Genomic DNA, 17856 nt, shown 5'->3' on the forward strand with positions numbered 1-17856 from the left:
GAGGTGCCGCCCCGGCAGCCGGTGCTGGCCGGGCCGGGCAGGCAGCCACGCCAGCCCGCGGGCCCCGGCAGCGCTCCGCTACCGCCTTAATGGCGTTAAAGTAGGGCAGGCAGGGGTGTAAATATTTCAATACGCGCACTTAAGGAAAAGAAAAAAGCCGAGAAGGGGAAGGCCCTGCCCGTGGCTGTACACGGCGGGTTTCCTCTACGCCCCCGCAGCCGCTCCGGCCCTTCCCTCGCCGGCGCAGCAACGCGGCGCGCTGCGGCACGAGCCAGCGCTCCCGTCTCCTGGCACCGGCGCACCGCGACCCTGAACGGCCGCGCGGGGGGCCGCCGGGCGCGGGTTCGGCGAACCGAGCGGGGAGGAAACGAAAAAGAAAGGGCAGCCCCGGACAGCGCCGCTCACCGTCCTCCTTGGTCTGGATGTAGAGCACGCTGCTGCGGACGCCGTCGCCGGCCTGGGTGTACGCCAGCACCTGCACACTGTAGTTGGTGAACTTCTCCATGCCCCGCAGCTCCACTCGCTCCCGCGTGGTCGTGATGTTCTGCATCTCGCCCCACTCTGCGGGGAGACGGGGCCCGTCAGCCCCACGCCGCCGGCCGGCCAGGTCCCCCGCGTCCCCCGGTCTGCGCGAGCGCTCACCCCCGTCCACGTAGAGCGACCAGAAGATGACGCGGTAGCCCTTGAGCACCCCGTTGAGGGTGCTGCGCGGCGGCTCCGACCAGGAGATGACGGCCACGTCCGACGTGATGGAGATGGCCCGCACGTTCTCGGGGGGCTGGCTGGGAACTGAGGAGGGGACGGGCGGGGGCGCGATCAGCAGGAGGACGGAGAGGCGGCACGGGCCCGGCAGGCGCCACGTCCCACAGGTCGGCCGCCCCGCCCGCGCCCGCACGGGACCCCGCCGCGCCACGGCCCCCTCTCCCCCGGAGCCGGTCCTGCCCGGCGCGCAGGGCGCCGGGGCCGGGCGATCGCGGCCGTCCGCCTCCGACGCGCAGCTTTGCTCCTCCCGGAGCACCGAGGCGGGCGCGACCCCCGAGCTCCCGGGGACAGGGAGGCCGCCGGGACGCGCCGCGCTTGCCGGCGAGGGGAGAGCGGGCGCGCTGGCTGGAAGCGAGGTAATTAGATCCCGTTGCCCCACAAGAGGTAACTCTAATTTTTACGAGCGTTTAAACGATAATACATCACCCTAACGATCCTCTTTGAAAATGATTATTGTTTCATATTACTTAGGTGCAAAAATATAAGCACCGTGTAATTAGGGACAGGCTATAATAAACTAATACAGATAGTCCGCTCGAACAAAATGAAGGTAATATAATTACGGAAAAGACGCTATTGCTAAAACGGGGGCCCTTGAATACCCCAGGAGGAGTGCTAACGTAGCCGGGAAACGATCACGGTTTGACAGGCTAACAAGAGCCTTAATTAAGTATGAAAAACCGCCGAGCAAACGCGCCACAAAACTTTTTTTTCTCGCTGTTTTTAAAAGGGCCGAGGCCACCGGAAGCCTCCCCGGCGCTTCAGCGTCGCGTAAATCCAGCTCGGCGTCCCTCTAACCGCGCCAGAAACCTGTCCTGGCACCCTCGTGCTCACAACTCCTCCCCGGGGCAGCTGCGGGCGGCCGCGCGTGCGCCGAAGGCGGGCGGCAGCCGCCCCGGGAGCCCCGGGTGGCGGGACCCCCGGCGAGGGCCGGGCCAGCCTTACCGTCCTCCAGCGTGGTGGCGTTGATCTCGCTGGACGAGGGCCCCGTCCCCGCGCGGTTGAACGCCTGCACCACCACCCCGTACTGGGCGAATTTCTTCAGGTTGTCCAGCGTGTAGACCTCGCCGTCCCCGGTGGCTTTCATCTCCACGATGCTGTACTGCCCGTTGCTGCCCGGGCTGTTCTCCCGGTACCCGATCTGGTAGCCCCGGATCACCCCGTTCTGCAGCTCCTTCTTCGGGGCCTGAGGAAGGTGGGGTGCGAGGCAGAGCGGGGTCACGGGGGGCTCGCGGGGCCCCCTCGCCGCGACCGCCTCTCCCCGGCGTCCTTCCTCAACGCTTTTCAACGTTCTCTCCCCGCGGCAGCCTCGGGCCGACGTGCCGAGCGGCAGGATAGCGGTAAGAGAGCAGGGAAACGCCCCGAGCCTGACAGCCTTAAAAACGCGCGGGGCCGGCCCGAGGCCAATCGTAACCGCATTTCTCTGAAGCGTTAAGAAATCGATGGGGTCGACTGCAAATTTACGTTACGGAGCCAGGGCGGCCCATCTCAACCAAAAGACTCTTAAAACAAAGCGACTTATCATGCAAGTGAATCTTCTTTTCCGTTTATCTGTCTTTCAGCGCTTAAGAGGAGGGGAGAGAAGCTGGAGCCCTCAGTTTATTGACCCACCGGTTCATTCCAAAGTCCTAACTTTACCATCGATTTCGCTTTTCGTTATGCACCTTTGGCAAAATAAATGCCGTTCTAAGCCGTATCATTGATCTTTGCTCAAACGCTTTGCAACCCAGGGTCTCGGTTTTTGCGTATTTATCCCCTCTCTCCCCACGGACACGCTGTGAGATAACAAGCCCGTTAAGGAACGCGATTAATAAGGACCCCACGCGACGCAGCCGAGCCGCACGCCCGGCCTTCGGGTTTCCGTATTGCCCGGGAAACCCTTCCCGGCCCTCGCACCGCTGACAAAACGCCGCGTCCCGGGACAAGCTGCTGCCGCAGATGCTTGGCGGGGTTGGGGGGCCTTTTGGCGCTGCCCGAGCCCCCCGGGCCGGGGAAAGCCGGCGCACCGCCCCGGCCACGCTCACCTTCCAGGTGACCTGGATGCTCTGGGAGGTCATGGGCTGGAGGGTGACATCCATCGGAGGCCCATCGGGAGCTGCGGATAAACGGACCCAGAAGAGCACGCGTTGAGAGGCCTCGGGGCGAGGACCTCCTCGTCGGGGAAAACACTTCAAGAGAGCTCAAGGCTACGGCCCCGGCGCGGCCCGCGGCCGCCCCCGCCCGCGAGCAGCACCTGCTTCCTCCGTGCTGACGGTGAGCTCCTTGCTCGGCTCGCTGCGCCCGATCTTGTTGAAGGAGTACATGCGGATGCTGTACACCGAGGCCGGGTGGAGGTCCACGATGTTCGCCTGGTTGATGGTGGGGGAGATGTTGCGCGTAGACTGCTTAAAATCCCAGGAATCTGGAAAAGCGGCGGAGTGAGATGGGAGGAGGGTCAGCACCCGAACCCTGCGGCGCCTCCGGCTTTCGACCCCGGTCCCCCCGGAGCGGTGCCGCTTCCCCCCTCCCCGCCGTCGGGCAGTCTGGCTTTGGCTTCTCGCAAACATCGTCTCTTAATATTCCCTTTCAAATGCTCCCATCCAAGAGAAACGAACGTACTTTGTTAGCGCTGCTCGCTCTCTCCTTTCTCCATCCGAAGGAACCGGGATGCGGAATATTCCCTCGGAGGCGCCGGCGGGGCCGCAGGACACAGCCCCCCCAGCCCCGCCGCCCGCCGGGGGCCGCGGCAGCACGGGGAGGGGAGGTCAGGCGTCACCTACCCGACTTGTTTTTGTACTCGATGTCGAAGCCGGTGATGATGCTGTTGCCGTCAAACCGCTGCGTCCATCGCAAATTCATACTCCGGGCTTTCACCTCGCGGATCTCCAGCTCCGGCGGGTCCGGGGGCTCTGGGGGAGACACGGACAGTTAGGGACGACGGGGAGAGAAGCCCCCCGGGAGCACGGGGCTCGCGTGCGGGGGAACGAGTACCTTGCACGGTGAGCTGGATCAAGCCTCTGTCCTCGCCGTAGGAGTTGATGGCGTGACAGGAGAAGAAGACCGAGTCCCCGCGGTCGGCTGGTTTCAGCTACGAACGCGCGAAGGAGAGAAGCGGAGCCGATGCAGACGGAGCTACCCCCCAGCCGCGAGCCCCCGCCTTCCCCCGGCATCGCGGCCCGCTCCCGCCGCCGGCCCTCACCTTGAGGGTGGAGATGACCTCGTCGCCGTTGTCCTTGGTGGCGATGGCGTAGCGCACGTTGCGGTCGGGGTCGATGACGGTGTCGCCCTTCTCCCAGCGGATGATGATGGGCCGCTCACCCCGGGCGGTGCAGTTCAGCTCCTTGGTCTGCCCCTTGATGGCGATCGTGGTGTTGGGGTGGGAGGTGATCATGGCCGGGACTGCGGGGAGGCAGGGGGTCACCCGTGCGCCCGGGGGACGGCCGGGTGCCCCCCGCGGCTGCCCGGCCCCGGCACGGCCCGCGGGCCCCGCCGGGGAGGCGGCGGGCGCGGGTCTCGCCGAGAGGCCACGCGGCCCGAAGCGGAATCATCTCGCCGCACTATACAGCTCAGGATCATAAAATAATGAAGCAGATAAATTTTATAATGCATAGCATTACACCGGGGTAGACAATAAAAGGTGAAAGACAAATAACCAAGCGCACGCCGTAATGAAGAGAAAGCCTCCAGTCTGAGACGTGCGGGTATGAATTATTGACTAAGGTTTTACACTCCCGAGGATGAGAGGAAGAATGTTTTCCATCGCACATTTGCATAATTCACTCGTACAAACCTGGGCAGAATATAGAGTGCGGTTTCCCACCAAGCAAGGCCGCCTTGGCATTGCAGATGCCGGAGATTATTTATTCCCCCCAACCCCGCCCCGTAGCCACCCCGATACGCAAACGAGGACAGCGGGGAGGCACGCTCGGGCAGAGCCGAAGCGCTTCCCCGTGCCGCGAGGGATCGCTGTAACGCGCCCCGGCCGGGCTCCTTCCCCCTCGCCGCTCCAAGAGCCGAGCCCGCGCGGCGAGCCGGCCGCGGCGAGCCTGGGTATAAGCAGGAAAAAAAAAATGTAATGCATAAACAAACAGCACCGCCGAGTGCCGCCGTAACGTATGGTAACGACACGCCGCAAAGGCAACACACGCTGTTATAATGGGACACAAGAGGCTCTAATGAGCTACGACTCCTCGGCTTTCCGTGGCAATGTAATTCAATTAACGGCTACGGAAACCTTTCCTCCCGCGCCGCCGGGGCGCGGGGCGGGCGCCCAGGCGCCGGGAGGGTGCGGTGCCCGGCCCGGCGCCCGCCGGCAGCGTCCCGTGGCGATCCCGCCCCCGAGGGGACCACGGGCGCCAGCCAGCCGGCGCGGGGACGGCGAGGAGCAGGGACGGCAGAGTGGCGCTCCAACGGCGCGGGGACGGCCGGGGGGGGGGTCTCGCACCTACGCCGGGCCCGGGGACGCAGCGCCGCTCCGGCTCCGAGCGCGCGCAGCACGGCGTGAGGGCGCGCGCAGCCGGGTCAGGGTCTCAGCACCCAGTTTTGGCACCGCGGTGGGACCCGGCTGGGCTCCTGCCGCGAGAAGGCCGCCGAGGGGCCGCCCGGCAGAGTTTGGCAGGCGGGGGGGCGGTGGGCCGGAGGCCGGCGCGGCGCAGAGGGCGCGCGTGGCCGACGCGTCGGCCCCGGGAGAGGAGCTGCGTTTCAGGCTGTGCTTCGCTGAAACGCGCTTATCGACGTTTGATTAAAAGCGGCTCCTCGCATGTAAACGCATCGACTTCTCTCGATCGCCGGGGTGCCGCGGGAGCGGCTCGCAGCCCAGGGCAGGGGAGACAGCAAGAGGAACCGAAAGAAAAGCCCAAGCAGCCGCGCAGACAGCGCGGACCGGGGCGCAGGGGCGGCACCTCTCGCGCGCCTGTACCCGACGCCCGCCCTGGCGCGGTCGTGCCGCTCGCGGAGGGACGGCGTCGCCTGGGACTGGCCGCGGGACCCTCCGAGGGCTGCCGGAGGCCGCTCCCGGCTGGCCCGCACCGCGCTTCGCGGGAGCGTTGCTTCCTGCCTGCCGGGGCTTCCCCGGAGGAGAGCTCGCCTCCGCTGCTCGCCACCCCTGCCGGCGCCGCCGCGCTCCCCCCGCGCCGTGTTAACACGGCCCGACAAGAGGCTCGTCCCGCTTGCTGGGCAGAGATAAGACCGGCTACAAAGGGAGACGTCAGCAGCCGGCGCGCTCTGCCGTGTCGCGCCGGGGCACGAGCTGCTTCGCGGCCCGCTGGCGACAACTGAACGAGGACGGCGACAAGGGTGACGAGGGCTGCGCCTGCCCCCCTCGCCCCCTCTTTCTTGTTGGGAGCGGCTCCGTGATGTTAATTTGATTGCTCCCGTTTCAGCTTCCTCTCTGCGCTGATTAGCCGAGTTCCACCTGAAGCACGAGATTAATTCAAATTGCCTGGAAGCAATCAGCTACGCTCTCGCCGTGCGGCGGCCGACTTCCAAACACGCCCGTCCCCGACCCCGCGACACGCAGGCCCGCGGCGGGACCCTGCCCGGCCGGACGCGGGGTCGCCCCTCGCCAACGACCCTCGAGGACGCGACCCTCTCCGCGCTCCGCTCTCGACGCCCGGGAGAGCTGATGGGCAGGAGAGCGGAAGGGAGAAGCCCCGACCCCGGCCCCGCTCCGGGGGCGGGCGGGCGCTGCCGCAGGGGCCGGTCCCCCCTCCGCCACCTCCTGCCTGAGGTCCGAACGCTCGCGGCAGCGACCAGCAAAATAAATAAAGCGGAGCTGGAGATTACGTATCCCGCCGACAGCAACGGGAGAGGAATCCGATAATAAGCGCGGTTCAAACACGGTGTCTGACAGCGCTTCCCGGCCCGCCCCTGCCAAATTAGCCCGGCTAGTTCCCTTCCTCCCGTACGACGGAGACCGATTGCTCGGTTTTATTACGGGCAAAGCGCGTGGAACAGCAGGAGGGAAGCGGGTTCCGGAGGAGGAGAATCGACGCCCTCCCCGTGCCCCGCGGCGCCGAGGGCAGACCCTCGGCACGGAGGAGGGGTCCGTGCCGGAGCAGGCTCTGCTGACCGGCAGCCGCAGCCGCGGTTTCACCGGCACGCAGGGCAGGCGCCCGCCTCCGCTCCCCGGCCCCTCGCCGCCGCCGCGGCACGGCCCGGCTACTTACTCTTCACGGTGAGGAACATGGACTTGCTGATGTCTGTGCCCACGCCGTTGCTGGCCTGGCAGAGGTAGTAGCCGATGTCCTCCTCCAGCACGTGGCGGATGAGCAGGGAGCTGTTAGGCAGGATCTGGATGCGGCCCGTGAGCGGTATGGGGTGGTACTGCTGGGGGTTGCCGCTTCCTAGGAGGGGACACGGAGCCGCAGAGCTCAGCCGGGGCAGCGGAGCGCCTGAGGGGCCGTGCCCCGCGGGGAGCCTCCCCCGCCCGCGCCGAGGTCACCCGGCGGCACCGCGGCGCGCCCCTACCTTTTGCGTGCTTCCACATGACCTTCGGAGGGGGGTACCCGTCGACGGAGCAGTTCAGCACCCCGGCTTTACCGTAAATGCCGTCTTGGTTGTTGGGTTGGACCACAAAACGAGGCGGCACTGCGTAAACGGAGAGGAAAGACGGGCGCCGTGGCAAAAGCCCCCTCGGCTCCGCGGGCACGTGGCTGCTCTGGCTCGGCCGCGCTCCTGGCGCGCCCCGCCTGCCGCCGCGCCGCTCCCTCAACCAGAGGAGAGCGTTACCTCCCCCCAGCCTCGCGCCTTATCTCCGCTTGCCCCTCCGCCACCGTCCCCCCTCCCGAGCCCGGTGCGGCGGCGAGGACCGGGCTGGGCTGCGCGCACGGCTGGGTCGGCCCGCGGCCTCACCCGCACGATGAGCTGCCGCTCCCGGCTGACCGTGGCGGCGGCGTTGCTGGCGATGCAGGTGTAGTTGCCGTTGTGCTTGAGGGAGACGCTGGAGATCTGCAGGGAGCTCATGAACTCCTTGCTCTCGATGGTGACTCCGGAGCCGGAGAGGATGACGTGCCCGTCCTTCCTCCAGGTGATGTGGATGGGCATGTCCCCGGAGGAGACCACGCAGGGGATGTAGAGGAGCTGCCCGATGGAGGCTGGCGGGAACTCAAAGGGCTGGATCAGCGGAGGGACTGTCGAGGAGAGAGGCAGAGCACGCTGGAGAGCCCGTCCGGGGAAAGCCTTCCTCCGGGAGGGCCGGGCCGCAGCGGAGCTCAGGGGAGACGCCGCAGGGCCACCGTGCCGAGAGCGGGAGGGAGGAGCGCCGACCTCCCGAGCCGGGCAGGCCCCGCGCCGGCAAAAGCCCCAGCCGCCCCCCGGCACGCGCCGGCCGAAACGCCGCCTCGGCGTTTGTCTGCCCACAGAGAAGCCGTTACGCGATGGACGCTGTTCCTTAACGGCGCCGGATTCGGAACCGGCCGTTGTCTTTCCGATAACTTAATTAGGCGACGGCAGCGTCTCCGGCAACGCGGGAGCGGGCGACAATTAGCTTAACAAGGCTCAGCACCGGGTGGACGAGGTCCTCGTTCCACAGCCTCCGTAATTAAATTAGCAGGCTGCCAACTGCCCCCTCGGCGGAAACAAGCTGCCTTCTCGTACAGGCGCCGCGCACCTCCCGGCACTCCCGCCTCCGCCCCGGCGCCACGCGAAGCCCCCCGCGCCGGCTCTCTGCCCCTCCGCCTGGCCGGGTGGCTCTGGGGAGCCGCGGGCAAGCGGGGGGCTGCCCACCGCCCCCCGGGCCGCAAGCCGCTGCCGGCCGCGGGCACGGCTGGCCTGCCCCTTCGCCGGCTACGGCGACGTGGCTCGAGTCGCTGGAGCCATGGAGCCAGCGCTGCCTGTTTTCCATAATTAATGAATAATTAATTGGGAGCGCACTGCAGTCTATTGCTCGAGCTCCCCGCAGCCGGAGCCTGCAGCTCGCCTCTCCTCCCCGGCTCGCTTCCCGCTGCCCTTCTCCTTCCTCCAGGGCTTCCAGGCTCCCTCGCGCAGCTGCGGCAGGAGTCGGCCGCGGCCCAGGGCGCCGCACGAGGGTCTCTCCCCCGGCGCCCGCCGCAGAGCCCGGCACAGCAGCTCGGGCCCGGAGGGCTGCGAGGCGCGGGGCCGTGGCCCCAGGAACGCACCGCGCTTCCGCCCGCTCGCCTTCCTCGGCCGCGGCAGGGTTCGCTCGCGGCTGCTTCCCGGGACGTACGGCTCCGCGGCCGAGCTCCAGCACCCTGCGACGGCACCTCCCAGCGACCGACAAAAAGCGAACCCCGACATTCGACTCGAGGCGCGCGCCGGGCCCTGTAGGCGCTCTCTTCGCGCCGGCCCCGCCGTCCCGCTCGCCCCGGGAGGACTGGCCTTTACTCCGCTCTGGCCTCTACCCACGCCCCGGGGCTCCCACGGAGGTGGGGGTTTCGTCTACGGGGAGGGCAGAGGGGCTGGCCGTGCCCCACGCTACGGGCCCGAGGGGCGAGGAGCGCTCCCCCCGCCGCCCCCAGGCAGGTTGGCCGCAGCCGCCTCCGCCCTCCGCGAAGCCTCGGAGGAGAGCGCCGGCTAATCAAGCGGCCGCATCTCGAATCGGCTCGACGCGCTCCCTCGCCAACCCGACTCCTAATAAGAAAGCGGCGGACGGGCGCGGAATCCGAGTCCCACCCAGCCCGCAAATACCCCGCGGGGCGAGGCGGAGGAAGGCGATTGGCCAGCGCCGTCCCCGGCGCGGCCGCGTTTGCCTAAACGGTTCACCACACGCTCCGAGCTGGCGACGGGCGGAGAGGAGCCGACAGCTCCGCGGACGGGAGGCGGGGGGGAGCACGGCCCGCTCGCCGCACAATCTCGGCGCGGCACTGGGAGGGAATGCATCCGGCTCAATTCATTAGGACTGATAGCTCCCTCAACGGGGCTGAATAATTGATGGCCCGGAGAAGCTTTTAAGATGTTCTGTGCGCTGGGAAGACCGAGAGTATTATTTTTTTAAAAGCTAACGCGCGGTGAAAAACATCGGCGAAGGTGATCCGAGCAAAGGTTAGATGTTTTAATCCGCGATGTTTACACCGTAAATCCTTGCTCCGCCGCTTGTAGCGGGAAACGGATACGGCGCGGCTCGGGGCGGCTGCAGGCGCGCAGGCAGGACCAGGTAGCCGCTCCGGCAGGAGCGGAGCCGGCTCCCGAGGGCGGCCCTGGCAGGAGCTGAGCTCCCACCGGCGCGGCGTTGGCGGGGCGCCGGCCGGGGAGCGTCCCGCAGCAGGGGCGGCCGCGCCGGGGAAAGCCTCTCCACCCGCTTACCTTTCACTGTGACGTGGACGCTCTGGCTGATGGAGAGCTGGGGCTGGATCAGCACGCTGCACAGATACTCCCCTTCGTCCATGCCCTTCTGGACGTCCATCAGCTTAAGGGTCCCGTTTTCAAAGACCACTTGGCGGTGGTTATCGGGCAGCAGCAACGAGTCCTTGTACCACTTGATGGAGTAATAGGGGTACCCGATCACCCTGCAGCTGATGAAAGCATCCCTACCCGCTACCGCCGTTATGTTCTTCATCGCTCGGATGCTCGGGGGACCTACATATTGGGGAGGAAGGAAGAGGCAGGCTAGGTTAATTCCGAAGGGCAGTCCGGCGGCGTGCAGAGCTGCTGCTAGTTCAGAGCCAGCTTCACCGGCAAAGGAGGTGACCGGCACGGTCGGGACCCGGCCCGGCCGCGGGCGAGGAGCGGGCGCAGGCTCCTCTCTCGGCACGCACAGGGGAAGGCCGCTCGTCGGCCGCAACCTCCGGCTAGAGCCGCTCGCGCACGCCTACGACGGCGGGGGCCGCAGTCCTCGGTCAGGGCCGGTCCCGCAGGTGCGACTTCGGCCCAGCCCGCGCGCACTGCTGCCGCTCGTCGCAGAAGGTCGGACGGCGTCCGGAAGCGCGGCGCGCTTCTGCGAGGGGAAGCGCGGCCGCCCAGCGCGCCTGCGCCGTGGCTCCGCCAGCAGCGCCGGGGAGCGCTCCCCGACGGCCGCAGCCGCTCTCCGCCTCTCTTGGAGGGAAGCGGCTGTGTCGCGCCAAGCGTCCTCCGCAAGAGCCGCTACGGGAAGCCGACTTCCATCGGCAAACGTATTTCACCTCCCCTAAAACGCGCCTTTCTGAGCCTCCCGCCGCCCGCCCGAGTGCCGCTGAAAAGCCGGGCGGTCACCGGTTTCTGGCTGCCTCGAGGACCGGGAGAACGCGGCAGCGGAGTACGGCAACGAGAGGTTTCAGGCATCGACGACTACGTCGTTCTCCCGGCCGCTGCGCAAACTAGCCGACGAATCTCGAGATTAACCCCACCCGGACTCCTCGTCCTAAGGGCGTAGCAGGACAGCGGCTTAAGCTGGGCCGCGTTTAAGAAATCAGCATCTTGCTCCGCAACCGTCTCTCGGGCTCTCTGAGGGACTTGCTCCCGGGGGGGAAAAAAAAAGAAAAAAGAAAAAAAAAGAAAAAAGAAAAAAAAAGAAAAAAGAAAAAAAAAGCCCGAATCTTATCTAGCGACAGCCCGTCGAGAGCTGAGCGAGGGGAAAGAGGGAGACGAGGTAACGTCCTTGTCGGAAACGCTGCTCTGGTTTCTCACGGCTGAGGGAAGCGCTGGTTCCGAATTTAGCGGTCAACGGCAGCAAAATTCTGGCTCTCCCGGGCTGCCAGCCAGAAAGCCGCTAGATCCGTTTCAATCCTGAGACGCTGACAAACGCAGCCCTTCCAACCCTCGTTCTCGGCAGACAAATAAATGCTACCTCGTCTCTGCCTCGCCCCCGCCCCTAAGCTGTAATCGGCGATTATTAACGGGCCGGGGCTTACGGCGTGCCCCGCGCCTGAAAGCGCTCCCCGTAACGCACCGAGCGACGCGCTCCAGCCCTAATAACACGGCGATTAACGCGGCCGCGGCTTTTAGCAGACAAAGGAAAACACAGACGTGACAAATCAAAGCTCATTTTCCACGATTTCGCGTGCCGCCTCATCATCGCTCGTCGCGCAGATCCCCGCGCCGGCGGGCGCGTTGGCCGCCGGCAGAGCACGGGATGGGGGGGCCCTGGACGCTTCCGCGCCCGCCGCCAGCTTCCTCGTGCGGGGGGGGGGGTCCCCCGGGGCGGCGTTCGCGGGCAGGTGCGTGGGGCGGGAGCGGGGAGCTCGGGGAAGGGGGTCCCCCGGGGCTGGGAAGAGGAGGGAGAGGCGCGGAGGAGCCGTCGGCCGGGGAGCGGAACAAAACCAAAAGCCCAGTAAAAGTCCTATTCTGATATTTAAAAGTAGACAGGCACCTCTTACGTTTATTCGCGCTTGGTATTCGGCGCTGCCCACCGAGTTCCGCGCGGTGCACCGGTACACGCCGCCGTCCTTGATCTGCGGGCTGGTCACGTTCATGTGGCTGACGGTGGTGCCGTCCGACATGGTGTACTGGCTGGTGCGGTGCCCGCCGTCCCGCGGGATGGGCTCGTCGTCCAGCGCCCAGGTGACGGTCGGCGGCGGGGCCCCCTTGGCGGCGCACATCAGGGAGAATTGCTCCCCGGGGTTGACCACCTTCTCGCTGAAGGAGGAGACGATGCGGGGGGTCCCATCTGGGGGGGGCACCCAGCGGGAGGGGGCGTCAGGGAGCGGCAGCCGCAGGCGGCAGCGGTCGCCCTCAGAGCCCCGCGCCCACGCCCCTGCAGCAGGGGGACGCGCGGAGCCCGTCCCGCGTCCGAGCGGCCGGCAACCCGCGGTGGGGAGGGGACGCGCGGTGAAGGGCGGCGCCTCGGCCCGGGGGCCGGCCAGTCGACCCTTATTTTGGTCCTTCCCCGCGCCGCGTCCCCGGAGCGGTCCGGCCCCCGGGGCCCCCACCCCGGGGCGGGGGGGGCGGGTGTCGCCGCCCTCCCGCCACGCGCGCAGCACGCCGGGGCCGCGGAGGCTCGCAGAGGGAAGCCCCCGCCCCGAGGAAGGCAGCTCACCCTCCAGCGTGATGATGGAGAAGTCCTGCGCCGTCTGGGACTTGCGGGTGGCAAAGCACTGGTAGGCCCCGGAGTGGCTCTTCTGGGCGGCCGTGATGAGGAGGGTCTCGTTGCCGATCCCCCGGATGGAGATGTAGTCATCCGCCGCCACGAGGTCGGTGTTGCGGTACCAGCGGATGACGTACTCGGGGGACCCGCTGAGGGCACAAGAGAGGATGACGGTGCTGCCGATGCCCGTTTTGAGCTTCTTTGGCGTGAGGGTCACACGCAGAGGGTCTGTGCGAGAAAGGGCGAGAGCGGGCGAGGCGTTGGCGGCGCCGGGCAGCGCGGCGGGAGGCGTCTCGTCCTTAGCGCGCGCTCCCCGCCTTTCCCGCCCCGGAAGCGCCAGCCCGACTGTGCGTAAAACGCCGCCGCGCGGCAAGGCGGGCGCGCCCCCGCGCCGTCCCCCCCGCTGACAAATCCGGCGATTTACGCCCGCCGGCATCGCTCCGAGTTTTCCCGAGGCCCCTCTCCCCGCCCCCATGGAAGCGGTAAGTCAGGGGACGTCTGCAGGTGTGCCGCCGCGGCACGGCGAGCGCCCCGAGCGCCGCGCCGAAATAGGAGGCTCGGCGTTTGTACGGCTGTATAAACCCTTTAAAGGCTTGACGTTTCTAACGGCTTTGTATCGAAAAGGCGTCATCAAGCCGGGCCCCGGGCGGCAGGGCAGAGGTCTCCCCACCGCCGCGCCCCGCTCCGGCCGCCGGCTCTCACCTATGACCGTGAGGGTCCCCGTGACCTCTGCGGACCCGAAGGTGTTGGTCACCTCGCAGATGTAGGTCCCGCTGTCCTCCACGCGCAGGTCGTTGATGGTCAGGCCCGTGACGCGCTTGGTCCAGCGGCTGTCCGCAGGGAGCGGGCGCCCGTCCTTCATCCACCGGACGGCGGGGTTGGGGTAGCCCGAGGCGATGCAGGGCAGCTCCACCAGCCGGCCCGCCCTCACCTCCCTGGACTGGAAGCTGTCTAGCATCGTGGGGATGGACTCCGCCGGGTCTGCGTTCGGAGAGGAAACGGGCTCAGCCGGCGGCGAGGCTTCTCCCCGCCAAGGAGAGCCCCCGGCACGGCGACGCCGCTACCGCCGCGACCCCTCGGCGTCAGGCGGGAGAGGGCGGCTCTCGCCGGCGGCTCTGCCGGGCGGGAGCGCGGGATGCCGGCCAGATCCCCCGCCGGGCTGGTCGGGGCAGCGGGCTTGCGGGGAGAAACGCATCTGACTAGCTGACGGTACGAATACACTGCGCGCCGGAGGAATTACTCAGGGCGACGCCCAATTGGTGCAAAATACACAAATTCTGTGGCACGTTTCAAAATTTACAAGCAAAGGGGCCCATCAGGCAGCCGGGAAAGGGGAAATTAATCGCCAAGTCTCAGGCGTGAAATTAAATTCCAGGGGAAAGAAACCGCTTTCGCTACTCCCGAGCAGAAGGAAAACGCCGTGACGTGTAAATAACGACGGCGACCAGGAGGGGACCGGGCCAGATCGAACGCGCACGGAGAGGGGACAATACCCCCAGGGGCTGCCCGCAGGACGGCCACGGGTGGGACTGGGACCCTCCGGCCTCCCGGAGGCTGGGGCAAGGCCAGGCAAGCCCCCGCCCGGCCGTGCCAGACCCCCTCCCTCCCCCCGCGGGGTTAATTCGAGGAGCTGGCGCGCGAGCCACAGCCCGCAAACCCGAGGATGGAGAAAGCACGCGGCAGCGAGCGGGCGTGCCGCAGCCAAGCGGCGAGGCGGCCGCGAGTCGGTCGAACTCCCTCCCGAGCGGAGTAATTTGGGCAGTCGGCGGAGCTGGGAGCGCCCCGAGACACCCGGCGCTACGGGCCGCGCCGCCTGCGCCGCGGTATCGCTTGCACGTTCGTCGCATCGCGTCAGGCTGCTCACATCGCGGGCCGTCACATCGCATCGCGTCGCGCCCCGTCGCCTCTCGCTCGGGGTGCCGCGCGGCGCCGCCGCTCGCCACGGCCAGCGCCGGGGGGACACGCGGGGCAGCGCGAACCCCCTGAACGGCCCCGACGGGACCCCCCGGCCCCCCGCCCCGGGAGGTCCTCTCCCTGCGGGGACGGGAGGCAGCGACGCCGTCGACGGCTCCCTCCTGCGCCCCGGGGGAGTCAGGTGGGGCTGGACGCCCTCCCGGGCGCCGGAGCCGCGCCGGGCCCCCCGGCGCCCGCAGCCGCGTGCTCACCTGAGACCGAGAGCCTGGCGCCGTTGCTCTGCCGCGTCTCCCCGCTGTACTTGTGCTTGGTGATACACCTGTAGGTGGACAAGGCATCTTCCTTCTGCACGTCCGATATGTACAAACCTCCGTAAGAAGTAATAAAAAACCTATTTTCTGAAGACACAAAGGGAAGGAGAAGGGTGAGCGGGCCAGCCCCGACCCAGCACGTCATCCGCGCGCCGGGCCGGCGGCGGAGCCGGCTCCTTCCTCCCTTGCCGGCACGACGCCCCGCCACGCGCCGCGTAGCAATGCGGGCAATTAAAAGCGAATCCGTCCCGCTGAGTTAATAATGAGCTTAACTCAGAAGCGCCTGAAAACAAACAGGGGCTCGAGCTGGTATTTGAGCGCCGGGGGAGGATGGCAGGACACCCTCCAGCCGGCGGGTTTCGGAGCCCGGCGCGTGCGGGGAAAGCGGCCCTGGACACGCTCCTGAAGCTGGCCTGACCCCCGCCAAACCCGGCCAACGCGGAGAAGCGGAAGGCGATCGGCAGAGCGGAGCGCTCGGAGCTGAAACCTTTAAACCTCCTCTGTAAATCGGCGACGGCTGCAAAGGGCTTCGCCGCGTCCCGCGCCGCGCTCGGTAAAGCGGGACCGGAGCAGCCTCCCGGATCGAGCCTCCGAGCTGGGGCGTCAGCCCCGGAGACGGCGACGGGCGGAAAACCAGCGGGTTTTAGCACCCGCCCCGGCGCGAGGCACGGCTTCAAAGCCGCCGTTACGTTAAAGGCGAAGGTCTACGCGACCCAACGGCGCAGCTCCCGTTCTTTCCGCGAAAAGGGGCAAATAGCTCCACGCAATCCACATCAACGGCTCCGGCGGGGACCGCGCCGACCCGACTTATCGCCGAGTTCGCCGGTGATACTAACGGCGAAGGGCACTGGGTACAATCGGATTTCTGCGCCCGCCGGGAGGCGTAAAAGCTTTATAGGAAGCGCCCCAGAGAGGAGCGGGGCGGCCGGGAGCCCCGCCGGGAGCTCGCCCCTCACCCAGGGAACGGCGCACGGGCGAGAGGGGGGCTCTCCCGCTCGGCACGCGTCTCGCCGTAACCCAAACCCACTCCCGCAGCCAGCTGCCCGCGGCGGGCGCGAAACTCCGGCCCCGGTCCCGAGCGCCTTCCAATTCCGGGAGAAAAATGACGGCCCACATCGGTTACGAGCTACTGCTCTGCCCACCGGGGATTGATAAAAACCGCGGGGTCAGGGCTCCGGGAGAGAGCGCGTTTTCTAGTTCCTAAGACTGATGCAGAACCTCCCCTCGGTGCTCCGGGGCCGGTATTTCCGTACGCAGCCTGTTTCAACTGCTAGAGAATCAATCGGTGCCGGCGTTTATGAATTAGCCGTACTTGGAGCGTACGCGTCCCAAGGCAGCCCGGACAAATCCAATAACCGTTCGGTGCTATTTCTGGCCACGTTTAAAGCGACAAACGCCTCCCCGGGGGGAAGGCACGGAGGGGGAAGCCCCAAAGAACAAAGCCTGTGATTTTCCGTCGCTGCTGTAACGGCACTTTGCCGCTGCGGCTGCTGTTCCGGGATGCCGCTGGCCCGGCACGGGGCTCGCCCGGGGCCGAGGCCAGCAAGCCCAGCCAGCCGGGAAGCTCGCGGCGTGCCACAGCGCGCCCCGTTTCGCCGCCAGCTGCCGGGGGGATTGCAGCCGCATCCTGCCCCGAGACGGCCCGGGGGGACGGGGCAGAGGAGCGGGCTGGCAGCCCGGGTTGGGCACCGAGATTAAAGACCCATCCGCCCACCCCCGAGACCTTAAGGAGGAGCGGCGAGCCGGGCTCGATGCAAATTTAATAAGACCCGCACGATACCTGACAGATTTATTGTGGCGTTTGCCTGCAGCCGGGGTCCCGGGGGAAGCGTAAGGCAGGCACCGCGTCCCTCCCGAGCGGCGCGCCCCAAAAACCTCGTCCCGAGGAGCCGCGGCGGGGCAGGGGTCACGAGGAGGATGTCGCCGGCGCCAGGGCTGCGGCTGGGCGCGGGGCAGGGACCAGCCCCTGGCCCGCCCTCGGCTCGCTCACGCCGCGGCAGAGCCCGTCCCGCGCACGGCGGATCCTTTTCCAGTGAATTAGCTGCCGACGCCTGACAGAACCACCGGCAGAAGCCCAGCCCACCGGCGATGAGCCAACAAATACAAAAGGAAATGCCGGGGGTTTTTCCGAGCCTCGAGTTTGGCTCTGACCGCCGTATTTACGCCCTCCGCAAACAACTGTAGAGAGGAGTTAACCGCAGCCCGCGGCCGGCAGCTGCCGGATTTCAGCTCCCGCCCGGGACGCGGCACCGCGGCCGGCGCACATGAAGGCGCACGGCTGGCGGGCCACCTCCTCGCGCCCACGGCACGGGCAGCCCACGAGAGGACGGCGGCCGGGGCACGCGGCGCCGAGCATCTCCACCCTGCCCTGCGGAGACGGCGTGCCCGCGACGCCGCGGTCTCCTCCGCTGGGCGAGGGCCCGGGCACCGTCGCGGCCAGGTTTGCCGGCAGAAACAGCCTCCGGAGCCGGCGATGATCTCGGCGGGGCTTAGGAAAACGCGCAAAGACGGGACACGGATAAACGCGGGTATTAGCATCGGCGACACTGCTCCCCGCGGTCGGGACGCGGGAGCGCCGCGGCCGGACCCGCCCTTTCCAGACCTGGTGGCTCTCACCAGCTGCTCAGGTGCAATCCCCGCCGCAAAAACTAATCACCGGCAGCGTGACAAATGGCTTCCAGCGAAGCAGAGGAAGTTAATCTGTTCACCGACGCATCGCAGCGAGCGAAAGTCGGTGAATAAATCGCTGCCTCCGCAAGGAACCTGCCGGGTGGGAATCGCCTCGCTCGAGCTCCCCCCGTCCGAAAGCACGCCTCATCTCCCAAAATCTTACGGTCCGCGTAACAATTCTCATCGCCCTCGCTTTACTCGCGGTGCAACGGCGGTACGCGCCGCGTCCCCGCGCCGCTTGCCACGCCCGCCGCCACGGCCCGG

General features: G+C 67.3%; 1 protein-coding gene across 1 annotated transcript; it reads right to left on the reverse strand.

The window, feature by feature from the left end:
- Positions 1-190: 190 nt before the first annotated feature.
- Positions 191-15009, reverse strand: LOC309416083 (cell adhesion molecule DSCAML1-like; the record flags this gene model as incomplete). Its single annotated transcript, XM_082015661.1, has 16 exons — positions 191-561; positions 643-789; positions 1708-1948; positions 2787-2857; positions 2996-3163; positions 3522-3650; positions 3733-3829; positions 3941-4140; positions 6909-7085; positions 7210-7329; positions 7551-7871; positions 10003-10275; positions 11984-12280; positions 12650-12925; positions 13400-13678; positions 14863-15009. Coding segments are annotated over 16 exons (3314 nt in total), but the record flags the coding sequence as incomplete, so codon positions are not given.
- Between the last annotated feature and the right edge of the window lie 2847 nt (positions 15010-17856).

This window comes from Phaethon aethereus (assembly GCF_964289735.1).
Source record: "Phaethon aethereus genome assembly, contig: HAP1_SCAFFOLD_687, whole genome shotgun sequence".
In the NCBI taxonomy this organism is placed as follows: domain Eukaryota; kingdom Metazoa; phylum Chordata; class Aves; order Phaethontiformes; family Phaethontidae; genus Phaethon; species Phaethon aethereus.